This window comes from Microtus oregoni, unplaced genomic scaffold (genome assembly GCF_018167655.1).
Source record: "Microtus oregoni isolate MIOR12 unplaced genomic scaffold, Mior012 000037F_ref0000500, whole genome shotgun sequence".
Classification (NCBI taxonomy): Eukaryota; Metazoa; Chordata; class Mammalia; order Rodentia; family Cricetidae; genus Microtus; species Microtus oregoni.
The window spans coordinates 16,217,445-16,232,779 of NW_024543096.1; the positions used below are offsets into that span (position 1 = coordinate 16,217,445).

At 37.1% G+C, this 15,335-nt stretch overlaps 1 protein-coding gene across 1 annotated transcript in view; it reads left to right on the forward strand.

The window, feature by feature from the left end:
* Positions 1-15,335, forward strand: part of Tank (TRAF family member associated NFKB activator) — a 64,361-nt gene that overhangs the window by 19,562 nt on the left and 29,464 nt on the right. Inside the window, exon 3 of the mRNA XM_041631608.1 lies at positions 14,861-14,969. Coding sequence (XP_041487542.1) covers positions 14,861-14,969 — 109 coding nt within the window. The remainder of the gene's footprint in view (positions 1-14,860; positions 14,970-15,335) is intronic.

A 15,335-nucleotide genomic window follows, 5' to 3' on the forward strand; every position in this document is an offset into this window, starting at 1 on the left:
GGAACTAGGGAAGAAGATGGTGCAGTTTTGAGAATACTAAAATAAGTAAAACATTATTATACATTTTAGAACTTTCAGAAGTTCAAATAGGTAATAAATAAAATGGTTATTGCATGTATAATTTTAAAAAACAGAAAAGAAAAGAGGCTCACTGGCTGTTAATCTGACTGTTATCAGACATGACAGAAAAGATCAGGTAGTGTGTGACCTAGGGAAGAGGCATCTAATTCTTTCTTTGTGAGTCAGGTCAGCACAATATGAGTTCACATTTGGGCTAAGAACTCTTATTAGGAAGAACATAGTAAGCTAGGAGACAGGGGTCATCACGCACGTGTGTGTGCATGTGTCTATAAACAAGAAGTGAGGGTGTGTTTGCTACCTTGCATGTCTTACAAGGTGGTCCTATGACTTCATTAAAAATGATGAGGTATGGGGCTGGAGAGATGGCTCAGTGGTTAAGAGCATTGCCTGCTCTTCCAAAGGTCCTGAGTTCAATTCCTAGCAACCACATGGTGGCTCACAACCATCTGTAATGAAGTCTGGTGCCCTCTTCTGGCCTGCAGACAGAATATTGTACACATAATAAATAAATATTTTTTAAAAAATGATGAGGTATTATGGGAAAAGAAGCTGTAAAGATAATAGTCCCATTATGAGGAATATGACTAAGTATGTATCTTTAATCAGTCAAAAGTTACTGAAGAATTTTATGCTTTAGAAAACTCTTGACACTGACAAAAAAACCAGCAAACATACTGAAGACATGTTACATATGTTCTAAGTGTAAATTATATTAAAAATGGCAATCTTTATACTTTATAAATTACAATAAGTACATTAATGTAAAATTCATATATTAATAATTGTGTAATGTATTAAACCTTTACTAACATATATTAGATAGTAAGTATACGTAGGTTTATTGCACCTTGGTTGAGAAAAATAAAAACCTGAATATCAATAATTTTAAGAATTTAAAATAAGGCACTGAATTAACAGTTATGTGTGAATTTTTAAAAAGACCTAATTTCTTTTTTCCAATCAGTGTTTCTCTGCATAGCCCTGACTGTCCTGGAACTCACTCTGTAGACCAGGCTGGCCTCAAACTCACAAAGATCCTCCTGCCTCTGCCTCCCAACTTTGGGATTAAAATTGTATGCCACCACCACCCAGTGACCTAAAATTTCTTTAGTAGATAAAATGACAAGAAGGTGGCACCTGAGTGTAGGTCACTTATGAAGATGATGAAAGTAGACTCTAGAATGTTTAGTTTAATGCTAATGACTGAAATCAAGAGTGATGAAGAACTTAGAGTTCGGTTATGAGGAAATTATATATATAATGCAGTTCTAATTCTTAGTTTTAGACCTGTGGAACATATGGGTGAACTATCTGATGGGTAGGTATGAACACTGTTCTGTAGGCTTACAAGGAGTTCTGTATGGAGACTGATGGTTTAAATAAGAACGGTCCCCACAAGCTCATACATTTGGCTGCTTAGTCACCATGGAGTGACACTATATGAAAAGATGAGGATAAAGGGGGTGGCTTTGTTGGAGGAAGTGTGTGAGGAGGGACTTTGAGGTCTCAAAAGCTCATGCTAAGCCCAGAGTCAGTCAGTCTCTCTCTCTCTCTCTCTCTCTCTCTCTCTCTCTCTCTCTCTGTCTGTCTTTCTCTGCCTATAGGTCAGAATATAGTTCTCAGCTGCTGCTCCAGTACTCTGCCTGCATGCTGCATGTTTCCTGCAGTGATGATAGTGGACTAAACCTCTAAATAGACTAAGCAAGCCTCCAGTTAAATGCTTTCTCTTTTAATGGTTGTCTTGGTTATGGGTCTCTTCATGGTAATATAATACAACAGTGACTAAGATAGAGACTAGAGCTAGAACAAGACTGTGTAGTTTTAAATGGTATTTCTCAGTTAGAATGTGTAGTAGCTTGAATAGATATTTAAAAAACGAAAGTATGTTAGGATGAAAGGAAGAGAAAGACTGGCAATTTAGAATGTAGTTTAAGCAGTTTGAAAGATGGAGACCCAGAGAACACTGGGATTTTAAAGAAGAAACATAAAAGGGGGCCCTTTAAAGAGACTTAACAACAACAAAAATAGTCTACAAAGCAAGGAACATATTAGAGAAGAAAACGTAACAGAAGCCACAGGAAAGGGGTCTCAGGAAGGATACAGTAGTTAGCACAACTAGATAGCCAAGTGACTTGCTAAGAGGATGGTGGAAGGTGGCATTGTATTTGGCCATGTGTGGAGGTTGTTGAAATTCTAGGGCTGTTAGTGGAGAGGGGAACATAGTACACTGAGGCCTGGGGAACAGACAACTGCCAAAACCTGTGAAGGCTAGAGAAGTGTTTTTGTGTTTTAGGATGAGTGAAATGAAGAAAGACAGCTTTAATGAGAAGGCACAAAGAATAATTCAGTTCCTTGCACAACTGTTGGGGGAAGCTACTCGTTCATTTCCCAGCCACTTAGACTTCATATAACCACACAGAAACTGTGTTAATTAAATCACTGCTTGGCCTATTAGTTCTAGTCTGGCTTCTTATTGGCTAGCTCTTACACCCTTAACTAACCCATCTCCATTAATCTGCGCAGCACCATGAGGTCGTGGCCTATGGCAAAGTCTCTACAGGTTCCAGTGACTCCATGGCTTCTCCATGACTCTGCCCACTCTCTCTCTATAGATATCTCTTCCAGCCTGGCTATATTTTGTTCAGCCATTGGCCGATAGCAGCTTCTTTATTAACCAGTAAAAGCAACACATATACAGAAGGACTTCCCACACCATTTCTCTTTTCTGTTTAAATAAAAAGGAAAGTTTTAATGTTAACATAGTAAAATTACATATAACAAAACAGGTATCAAGCCAGAATTACAGTTACAATATTTATATCTATTATCATAACTAAGGAAACCTATAACTATCTATTCTTCAACTCCATCAAAGACACCAGAAGGATGTAATATTACCTAAGTTAACAGGAAGTGCATTGTAAGCAACTTCCAAAACTCTAGAATTGATAGAGACATCTTGCTACCTGGACTGTCATCCAAAGGTCTTCTGTGACGTTGCAGGCACCCATCTTCAGCCTACTGGCCCATAGTATTCGGCAGACTTTTCCATGAAACAGAAAATTTCAAAGACAGTTCCACCTATATTGGCAATTTGCCAATTTCTTCTGTGTCCTGCAGAAAGTCTTACACACTCTTTCATGAAGCAGGAACCTCAAAGGACTGTCTCACCTTCTTTAGGGCAGCTTCAGCAGTCATTTTTCTGTGGTTCCTGCAATTCCAGTCAAGCAGTTCAGGCAAGAGCAGTTTCTTGCCCAAATGGCATACAGGTTAGCAGAGAGCTGAATTCAAGAAAGAAGGGGAGAAGGAGGCAGCCACTTGGTTTGTTTGTAGAAAAGCCGAGCTTAGGTTTGAAACCAACCAGGAGTAGAACACAAATGTTCTCTCAGGACTGGAGAGAAAAAGACCGAAACACACATACACACACACACGAAAATAAATGTGGATGTCAGAGGAAGTGATTAAAAAAAGAGTTTCATGTAAAAGTGGGTTTTTTTTTCTGTGAAATACAGCGTCAGCTACTAGATAAAGTGATTTGAGAGTGAGAAATAAGAAAAAAATATTACATTCAAATTATTTTGAGTTTTTAGTAATAACAGTTTATATGTTTGCTTGGTTGTTTTTCAGCAGCTGTAGGTAAGATCCAAAGTTAAGTGATGTTCTCACACATTAAGATGCTAATTCAGGATTGAGAGTAAAAGAAGTGTAAGTACAAACAGGTGATGACAATTATGTACCCGGAAACATGAGTTGGAACTACAAAGAAGATATTAAGAACAAAGGCTGTTGATGGTGGAGGTCGTTTGGAAGAATGGAAAGACTATATTGCCAACTTAGCACCAACTGATGGTTAGAATCCCCTGTCTTCTCAAGTCATGAGAGTTGAGGAAGTAGAACACTTCCTAGAGTGACTAATGGGGTTTAGAGAAGCTGTGTGAAAGAACCAGAGTTGTTGAATATGTGAGAATGACCAAAATATCACATGATAACAGTTCTGAAAGAGAGACAGTCATATAATTAAATGCCTTGTGTTTTCTTCATAAGTGGTGATCCAGGACTGAAAATGGTAGGCTAGGATGGTATTTGTCCTTTTGTTGTCCCATAACCTACTTCATTGTCCAGTCTTGTGGATTTAGGCAGTATCACACAAGTTCATTTGAGGTATTTGTATCCTTGGAAAACAGTGTAATTGTCCTCATTTTGAAGTGGTATGTCAACTGCAAAAATTGAGATTCATGAGCCATTAAATCATCTGTGGTATAATAAAACAACCATTCTGGCATTGGGTTTCATATTTGATCTTATTATCTTTTTTGTTTGTTTGTTTTGGTTTTGGTTTTTCAAGACAGGGTTTCTCTGTAATTGTGGAGCCTGTCCTGGAACTAGCTCTTGTAGACCAGGCTGGCCTTGAACTCACAGGGTTCTGCCTGCCCTTGCCTCCCGAGTGCTGGGATTAAAGGATTTAAAACTTAACTTTTCCTGTAACATTTTTTGAGGGGAAAATACCTATCTAACGTGAATAGTAGAGCTCAGTCCATAAAACGAGATGTAGATTCTATAATGTGAATTGTCAGCAGTGAGGTCACGGGTACCCAAAGAGCTTGCTAGAAACTTGAGGGATGCAGTGTCCCTAGTACTCAGATTTTATTAGAGGCAGTTGTATGAAAAGATACTATATAATCATTAAACTATGTTTATAAGGAAATACAATGTTTTGTAAATTGTTTTGTTCACCGGGGGAACAAAGACAAGGAAGTATGACTAGAAAAATATATGAGAACAGAACAAGCCTTAGTTCTTGAATAGCGCATTCCCAGACCCTTGAGGTGGGAACATCCTTTGTGCAGTTCATTTCCCTCCAACTTAGTGTGCTAAGGGTCAGCGTGCTCTTAGATGCAAAATGTGCTTCTCATATGAGGCTGTTGCCAACATGTACATTTTAGCATTTTAGAGATTTTCTTATGTGGTCATTTGTTCTATAAATTACCAAGTCTAACTCACTGATTTTCTTTCTTCATATACTTTAAGATGTAAGATTGAATTTTCTAGGTAAAACAAGCTCATTTAGAAGTGACACATTTTCTAACGTCAATAATAAGATAAGAGCAAAAGCTTTGAAGTCAAACCTGGAGTTTTAAAAATTGTCTACCACTTCCAAGATTTTCAGTCTTGTTGATCTGAAGATTGAAGCTATGGCCTCAGAAATACAAAATACTATATATCTGTTGATACTGGTAAAGGGGGTTGTTGTTTTATTTATTCAGATATTGAGCTTAAGTTGTAGTAGATCTGCTAGGGAAGGTGCTCAGCAAGCAGCTGAAGATGGGCCTTTGAAGTAGAGTTATACTTAGAAATGCAAATTGGAGCTCATCAGCAAATTGATGACTTTTGCTGTGATAAAAGGTGGTGCTTTAAGTAATGATTACAGAATAAGAGAAAAAATTAGAACCAATGATGGCAGAAAAGTGACTGAACCCAATTTCTCTTTCTAATGTTGCACACTTTCTAAAGATTTGACCTGTCAAGAGACAGTCACAAGATGAGAGGCTACTAAGTTTTAGGCCTACATTCCCATACAAAAGCATCAAATATATAAAGATGGACCCATAATAAGTTGTAAGAGCTGGAAAAACCAATGATCTGCAGCAACCAAGGTTATGCCTGCTAAAGAAAAGTCACATTCAGAATGGCTGGACATTTTGTGACATTTTCTTGCCTTTGTGCTGCTACCGTCCTGGCATAGCATATGTTTGGAGGAAAGGGCCCAACTTTTGGTTCCCTCCCTACTGATGAAGGAACATAGCAGAGCTTGATTTTGGTGATATGGTCATACCGATAAGGAAAGAAGACTACTAAGTATACTCTTTAGCATAGTGCCGTCTAGCCAGCTAAAACACTGTATTTCAAGCAGGATGAATGAGAGGAGATATGGGGAATAATGAGCAGTCCTTGCACATCTTTTGGCTATGATGAGGTTACATGCAGAGTTTCAAACACTACAGTATTCTTTAAAATGTGAAGTTAAATACTTAATTGTTGTATTGTTCATGCCAAGTTGCCTGTCACTGATTTCTGCTGTTGTTCTATGAGAAACTAAATATATTTAAGAAAGATTTAAGTAAATTCTCTTGACCATCTTTCCAGAAGAATCAGTACTAAAACAAAACATTTGAATTTTGTAAGCTGATTGTTATTTATGAGCCATAAATACTGGGCTATAGAAAATGCCCTGCAGTGGACCTCTAATCCTTGTCCATGAGTCTTCTCAGTATATGATCAGGGGATAGTGATTGCTTTGTTGCAAAGAAATATGTGAAGTAAAATTTGTCTATTCTTGCTCAGTCTTGATTAAAGACGAAAATTAACAGGCTTATATAGAAAGGAAACAGTCTTAATTCAAAAATTGTTTAGGTGCTATTTTATAAGTTGGTTTTTCTTCATACAAATAAGAAAGGTAACTGATGTATGATATTTAAAGTCATCCAATTTGTTAAGCAAGGAGCTTAAAGACCATAAATTTGACTATGTCCTCTTTTTTATCATGGGTACTCTGTAGTGCTTTCTGATAACTAATATACAACAATAAATAATGTTTTGTAATGGCTAATACCAAAGCACTATATTATGGGTACTACTTTTTACAGAATACCTCTATGAGCGGTAGCTGTAGCTTAGGTGGTAGGATATAGTTTTTCTATCATACACAAGACACTGGATTCAACCCCTAGCAATTCATGAGTAAGGTGTGGTACTGCATGCCTGTGATCTCAGCTCTCAGGGGATCAGTTCTAGGTTATCCTCGGGTACGTGTGGGTTTGCAGCAACCTAGGCTAGAGACCCTGTTTCAGAATATAAATATAAAAAGTACTGTCACAGGTACTGAAGAGACAGCTCAGGAGTTAAGAGCATTTATTGCTCTTTCAGGAGGCCTAGGTTCAGTTCCCAGAACCCACAAAGCAGGCTTACAACTTCTGTGGCTCCAATTTCAAGGGCTCAAACACCCTCTCTGGCCTCTGCAGGTTCCAGGCATTCATTGGTACACATACATACATGCAGGCCAAATATTCATAAATAGAAAATAATAATTAAAAACATTTTAAAGTACTTTTGTTAAATGTTAAGCATAAATGTGATTAGGAAGTACTGAAAGCTTTGCAACCCACAACCAATCACTTTGACTTGACGTAAATAGCCTCAGTATTAACACTCTACTTCCCTTTCCTTCAGCCCTCAACATATTCTCTATGTAGAGTAGATAAAACATTTCATTCTTTTGTGGGGAGGGGTTGAGGGTGTTTTGAGACAGAGTTTCTCTGTGCGACCTTGGCTGTCCTGGAACTCTTTGTAGAACAGACTGGCCTCTAACTCAGAGATCCGCCTGCCTCTGCTTCCCAAGTGCTGGGACTAAAGGCATGCTCCACCACCACCTGGCCCATTCTGTTTTTTCTATTGAAGCTATGGGTATTAACATTATTGCTGGTTTTTTTCTTCTTCTGTAGATATTGTCAGTTTTGAACATCAAATAATTTTCTGTTCCTTACAATTTAAAATGTCTATGTATCTTTCTCCCAGATTTTAATCCTCAGAAATGTCTTGTGAAAACTTTTAGGCATCTCTGAATGTCTTGTAAGGGCCTGGTGCTCATTTGGACGGTAGCTCCTATTAACTGCATCCTCTGTGAGGGATAAACATGAATCCTCAGCTGACTGAAGTTACAGAAGGGCAAAAGAGCTGAACTATGTTTATGGCCCTTTTAAAGGCCTTAATCCCATTACTGAGGGAACCCTGGCCCATTAACCTCTTCAGCATGAATTTTGCAGGGATACATTCAAAACATACCATTCTGCCCTTTGCTATCTCCACTCTCAAATTCATGTGTGTAAACTTCATTCCTCAAAGGCTTGATGCATTTCAATAACAGCTTTAAAAATCCTAAGTACAAAATCTTGCTTGAATCTGTAGATCAGATACAGATGAGACTCAAGATTCAGTTCATCCTGTAGCACATTCCTCACTAGTTGGAAACCTATAAAAGCAAACACGTTATCTGCTTAAAAATATGATGTTAGGGAGCTGGAAAGGTGAGTTAGTAGTTAAATAGTTAAGGCTGCTCTTCCAGAAGACCAGAGTTAGCTTCCCAGAATCCACATAGCAGCTTACCTTCTGTTTGTCCAGTTCCAGAGAATCCCATGCCTTCTTCTGGCCCTTGTGGACACTGCATACAAGTGATACACAGAAATAACATGGCAGGGAAAGCATCTTTACACATAAAATAAAATTTTAAAAATATTCAATGATAAAACAAATATAGGATAGACATTCCCATTCTAAATGGGAACAATGAGAAAGGAAAAGGGGATAACGGGTGCTAGGCAAATTTCAACCCAGCAGGGCAAAGACTAAATCATGGGGCATGAGAGTCTTCTTTGAGTCCATGTCTCATCCTCTGTGCACCCTCAAGACTCTAGGCAGTCCAGCACCATTTTCTCCCTAAGTCTCCTGGTTTGGATGACATGCCTTTGATTCTCCCAGGCTAAAGTTACACACTGGTCACTTGAGCAGTCTGGGATCTGAGTAGATCTTCTACCCTGACAACTCCACAAAGCATTGTCCCTGCAGGGCACTCTACAGTGACTCAAAGCCCATTACCCTAGTGGGGACTCCAGTGGTGCAGCTCCCACAATTCTAAATAACATGTAGATGCTTTTCTTGTTAAGAGATCTATTTCTCAAAAAAGAAAGAAAGAAAGAAAGAATATCTACTAACATTTACAAAGAGGTTAGTCTATAACAGTATTTTATATTTGCCATTTCTTTTGATCATTCCAGTAAGGATCTTTCTTTCTTTCTTTCTTTCTTTCTTTCTTTCTTTCTTTATTTATTTATTTATTTATTTATTTTTGAGATGTTTCTCACTGTGTAATCCTGGCTGTCCTGGAATTGAGCTCACAGATATGGCCCGGTACTGGGCTTAAAATGTGAACCACCATATTGGGCTGTTTTTTATTTCTTATAGAAGCTAAAGTCTAAAAGTGGGGCAGGGGGCAAAATTAGATTGTAAAATGTTGAGAATAAATGTATAGAATGACTTACAAATGGCTGTGGTCCAGCTAATCCAACAATGGCTGCCTTTGAACAGAAGGTCCAAGAATCCAGTAGTTGTTCAGTCCACAAGGCTGGATGTCTCAGCTAATCTTCAGTGTGCACTGGGATCCCAAAGAAGTAGACTCTGAAGCCAGTGAAAGAATGGACTTGATTGTGAGGTGAGAGCAAACAGGCAAAGAGCAAAAGCTTCCTTCTTTCACGTTCTTATATAAGCTTCCAGCAAAGGTGTGGCCCAGATTTAGAAATGGATTTTCCCACCTGAAAAGAACTGACTGGATTATTGACAGAGGTTTCTATCCCTCCCAGTCCTGCAGTCGTTCAGTCCCAAAGATATACACAGAGGCCTACATTAATTATAAACGGATTGGTCTAGTAGCTCAGGCTTCTTATTAACTCTTATAACTTATATTAGCCCATGATACTTGTCTGTGTTAGCCACGTGGCTTGGTACCTTTTTTGGCAAGGCAGTCACATCTTGCTTGCTCTTTGTCTGGGTGATGACTGCGGTCTGAAACTTTCTTCTTCCTATAAATCTCGTTTCCACGCCTCTTCTTCCTGCCTGGTCACCTTCGCCCCATCTGTACTTACTGCCTGGCTACTGGCCAATTAGCATTTTATTAAAAATAATACAAGTGACAGGATAAAAGACCATCGTCCCACAGCCCTGGATTGAAGGTGTTCCTACCTCAAAGATCCATATTAGAAGTGGATCTTCCACTTTTCATTAAGCAAAAATTCCTCACAGATGTGCCCTTGCATTTCTGTGTTTAGTTACAGATGTAGTCAAGCTGACAACCCAGAATAGCCATCACAAGTCTACTTGTCAGCCTGACACACAATCATACCTCCTTATGTCGTGATTAATATCCAAATGAAAACAATAACCGGGTCATAATTAAACCTAACATGATATAACTGCCCCTCATACAACCACAAATACATTATAAGTTTAGAATATGTGGCAGTATCCCTTGAAAGACATTCTCTTAGTATCTAAAATGTAAATATAATATTCTCTTATTTGATGCTATGTAACAACTAAGAACTGAATAAAGAAAATATAAATATCTTTACAAATGCATTCTTTTTTTTATATTTGTTTATTTATTATGTATACAATATTCTGTCTGTGTGTATGCCTGCAAACCAGAAGAGGGCACCAGACCTCATTACAGATGGTTGTAAGCCACCATGTGGTTGCTGGGAATTGAACTCAGGACCTCTGGAAGAGCAGTCGGTGCTCTTAACCTCTGAGCCATCTCTCCCGCCCCAACAAATGCATTCTTTATAAAATATGAGAGAACCACTCATTTCAGTTATAATCCTCATTTATGCAATTGGTTGCATGGCCTTAGCTGGTATTTATAACTATATTCATCTACACCCAGTCTGTAATTCATCCACCCTTGGCAAGAACTCCAGCAGGTCTTGGCTCTTTTCCTTGCATAATGACCCATTCCTTCATTCCCAAGGGGGCTATTGTAATTTCCCATGGACTTCAATCACAGGATATAGTTAGTACCAGGAGACACCCTAAAGGATGTCCTGCACTCTAGACATAATCTTTCTTACCTCCATTGTGGAGAAGCAATCCAGTTTCTCCTTGATAATCTGGAACAATCACCTGCCTAACACTGCTAGTCCTTTCTTAGCCTGTTGGCTTTTAAGAATATCAGAAGCACAAAGTGGCCGGCGGGGGGGGGGGGGGGGGGGATCTGAGCTTTCAGTCCAACAGAATGTTTGTTTGACTCCTAGCAGAAGCACTCCCCACTCGTTTTTTATGGCTCACCACTTACTATCCTGAGAAATGGATGACAGTACTAGCAGTAGATAATCAAACCAATAATCTGATCTGTCTAACTCAATATGTCTTAGATAAGTGCTCGTATTTAGTGGGTGGTTGGGGTGGGGAGTTTATTAAGGTAGTATGCAAAGAATGGTTGAAGAAAGAGCTACGTGCAAGTCAAAAATATATGATCTTGTATGCTAAAAAAAAGTAAAATTGATGCTCAGATTACTAAAGTTGTATGACAGATTTTAAAAATAGACTGTGTATTAACTTTTGTCTAAACTGCTCTATATTGATGTAATATTTATTTTCCTTCATGAACTGTGGTGCTTCCTGTTGAGAGCATTTTTTTGTGCAAACAGAACCTACAATAAAACTTTCATATCCCTTAATCTTGGAGCAATTTAAAATGTTTTTAAATTGAGACTATGTTTTATCCACTCAACATTTATTGAATTCCCTAGTAAAAATCATTGGAAGAAAGCCATAATGTTTTTTCAGAATATTGGGATTAATGCTGAAGATGACTGAAATAATATTTGAGCAATGTAGGGTATTATAAATGGCTTACAGACATTTGAAGCTCTCTCCCAGTATAGGAAGTAAACATCTTGGGAAATATGAAAAATTAGAGCATCCAATATCTGCAATAGAAAAAATTCAACTAACAGAACTCTATCTTAATATTTATGAAACTTATGAAAACTTGAACAGCTGTATGTCCAAAATTATTGGAAATATGGTAGCATAGTTTTGAAGAGGACAGGCTGAAATTTTTCCTTAATAAAAGAACAAGTCTTTTTTATTAGAATTTTTTTCATGTATATTAATGCTTTGCCTGCATGACACACATGCCTGGTGCCTACGGAGACCAGAAGAGGGCGTTGGATCCCTCAGAACTAGCAATACAGATGGTTGTAAACTGCCATGTGAGTGCTGGGAGCCTAACCCAAGTCCTATGCAAGAGCAGCCTTTGCTATGAACTGCTGAGCCAGCTCTCCAGTGTCAGAATAGTTTTTAAAATGAAGGTTTTGCTTTATTAATGATTCTAGAGTGTGCTTGAATAACCCTTTTTTATAAATTGACAATATATGTTATTATACATTTGATCTCCATCATGTTTTGTTGTTGAACACTAAGAAAGAATACACAACCCTTTGTGACACAAGTACCTATATACCTGTTTACTTCTTAGATTTTGGTAGACCACTTGTTTTGCTAGTTTTTGGAATTAGAAGGAGTGTCAAGTACACAGAAGCCAGAGTCATCGCGGCCAGATGGTGTTTGATCCAGATGGATGGTTAGTTGTCATGCAGATCTCCTAGTTGGTAACTTGTTGCTGCCATCTGACTCAAAGAATCAGTCACACACACTGGCTGTCAAAAGCATCTTCTCTTCTGTCTGTGCTCTGTACAGAAGTGTTGACAAGACATTACTGTTGTACATTTTCAATGTGGTTGTTAGTGAGTTTTCTGTTTGCAGGGTCTTTGATAGTACTGGAATGCACTTGCTTTATAATTGTATGTTTTAAAATGCTGTGATTTGCATTGATTTTCTTATCTTTTAAAAAGATTTCATGCTATTTGTTTATTCACAATCATTTGATTTTTTAAAAAAAGATAAGTAAACTTGTTTTACTTAGTTTTCAAGCATCTAAAGCAAGGTCATTATCCCTCCATTACTTCAGGGCATTTTTGAAGGCATATCTATTTCTCAGATATTTCATTAACAATTTAATTAACTTGTTACTCAATTAATGTATACCAAACACCTCAATATATGCCAGACACTGTGTGATACTAGTGATTACAGAAACAAGTAGTCTCTGCTCATCAGACATGAAGATAAGACCAGAATTCTTTAACTACCATAAACAACTACATGAAATGACCAGGACATGCTCTACTATTTGTCCAACTACACTTTCAGCATATGTGACTTTAAATACATTAACATCTGATTTAAGAAATAGTTCAAGACTTCTATGTGAGATAGCCATTGATATATTAACTTTTCCAGCTATTGAATACATTATTTATTATAATATGTTATAAGCAGATGTGCTGAAGTGTGTCTTTAAGCTAGAGAGAGAAGATGAAAATTAATTGGCAGAAGTGTTCTGAGTTGGTTCCAAATGAACATACATGGTCTTTTGGTTTCTTCACTAAAACTGGGGAGAAAGCATAATAAATGAAGAATGGGCTGAGTCTTGAATGATTTAGGCATTTATTCTCAGCCTATCTCTAATTTTCTGCTTTTTTAAATCTGCTTACTTGCTCACTGAACAGCAGTAGGATATATATGCCCATCCAGATACAGTGAAAAATAGGTAATTATTGAAATTACTTATTGATGTTTATGAAGAATTTTGAGTTCTTTGAAATAAGAATGTCCTAAATGCATGAAGTACATAGGGAAGACCTTAACATATTGCTGATTCTTTCCCCTCATGAATTGTATGTAGCCCAGATAATTTTAAGGTATTGAGAACTAACTAATGTTTGCACCCTTTCTGCAGTCACATCACCACACCCATTCCAGCAGCTTAGGTGCCAGTGTATGGAGGGATAAGAAGTCTTGCTCTGGGAGCGTGGCTCTGCTCTAGACTTAAATATCTTGGGCTTGAATTCTCTGATGCTGAGACTCAGCATTGATTCTTTCTTCTACTTACGATAATCAGCATACATTTAACATAATTTGTGGAGTCCTGTGGGGGATGTCAAGTTATGTAAGATTGGCCTCACATAACATACAAAGTTAACATGCCAGTGGGGTTGCTTACCTGCTCTGTAAGTTATTCACGTTTGAAGTGCCTTGTGTATAAAAGTGCTTCTTTTACTTGGGTGTGTTATTTTTCTTTGATTTCTTAAATTTTTTTGTTTTTGTTTTTGTTTTTTATTTATGATTTCTTAAATTTGTATTTGAAGCTTAAGGAACAAATCTTTATAAAGAACTTTAGGCTTACTTGGGTTCTGAAAATAATACTTCATTAATTGTGAACTTTTGATTTAGTCAGTTGAAATCAAACATCTAGTACATACCAAAGGTTGCAATAACTATTAGAATCCTTTTTATATTTTAAGGAATTTATATTTAGTCATTTGTTCCTCCAGTGGTAGAAAGAGGCAAAGATTTTATAGTACGGTTTCTTAATATAACTTTAAAGAATGTACTAATTAGTTGTTATACAACATTTTCAGGTTTTTCTTGAAGATTAACATAATCTATATGTCTATATTCCTAATACATATGTCATTTTCATTGTTGTTTTCACAGGCAATATAATAAAGTAACAAGATGGGTGGAATAAAAATATAAGGGGATTATGCCTCTTAAAATCTATAAGTAATATTTTTATATAATAAAAATTAACCTTGGTATTCTTGGTTCTGGACACTATACTTTCAGAATCCATATTTGTTCCTTTGGTTTTCTTAATATTTACTTCTAGCTACTTCTTTTGTGGGTTTGTACTCTAAAATTAATTTCAGTATTTATTTAAAAGATAAAAGTTTGTCTTAAGACTGATATGTATTTTTAAAGCACAACTTTAATGCAAAATCCACTTAAGTTTTTTTCTTACTGAACAAGTATTAAATTTCAAATTACAGTACATTTGTCTTTACTGAAAGACCAAGAAAACATAGTGTCAATCTCTTGACTGAAATCTTTGAATAAGACAATTTTTAAAATTTTATAGTGTTCTAATTGTTTTAAGTTACTGATATGATGATGATCACAAGTCAGTCCCTGGAGCCAGTCAGTGACCTGTTAATAGGTTTTTCAGTGACCTGGGCTTCAGGCAGCTCCTGTGCTTATTAATAGACAGTAAATGCATCTGTCAGTGAGTATCAGGCTAACTGGGTTGGGCTTTTTTTTCCTTCAGACTGAGAACTATGAACAAAGAATACGCGAGCAACAAGAACAGCTGTCGTTTCAACAAACTCTTATTGACAAGCTAAAATCACAGCTACTTCTGGTGGATTCCAGTCGAGGTATTTTCCTTTCTTCTTTTCTTCCTTTTTTAAATGTATTTCTGAACTTTAGAGAAAAGGTAAATTTTGAGTTTTTCTATTTTTGTGCTTTATTAGTTCTGATGCAGAAAGCATAGTACAACTATACATTATGATTATTTAATTAAAATTTGTAGGACATGGAGAAGTGGACACTCACAAGTCTATAGGCTGAAACCTTGGATTGATAAAAGTTCCTAGAGGGCACTTTGCCAGTGAATAACAGAAAGCTTTTTAAAAAGTTGGTGCCTTTGAGATGAAAGTATCAGCCCTAAGAGGATAAGACGAGGTGTGGAGGTGCTAGAAGATGGACATACATGTATGTCACCGTAGATTTCTAGAGAAGAA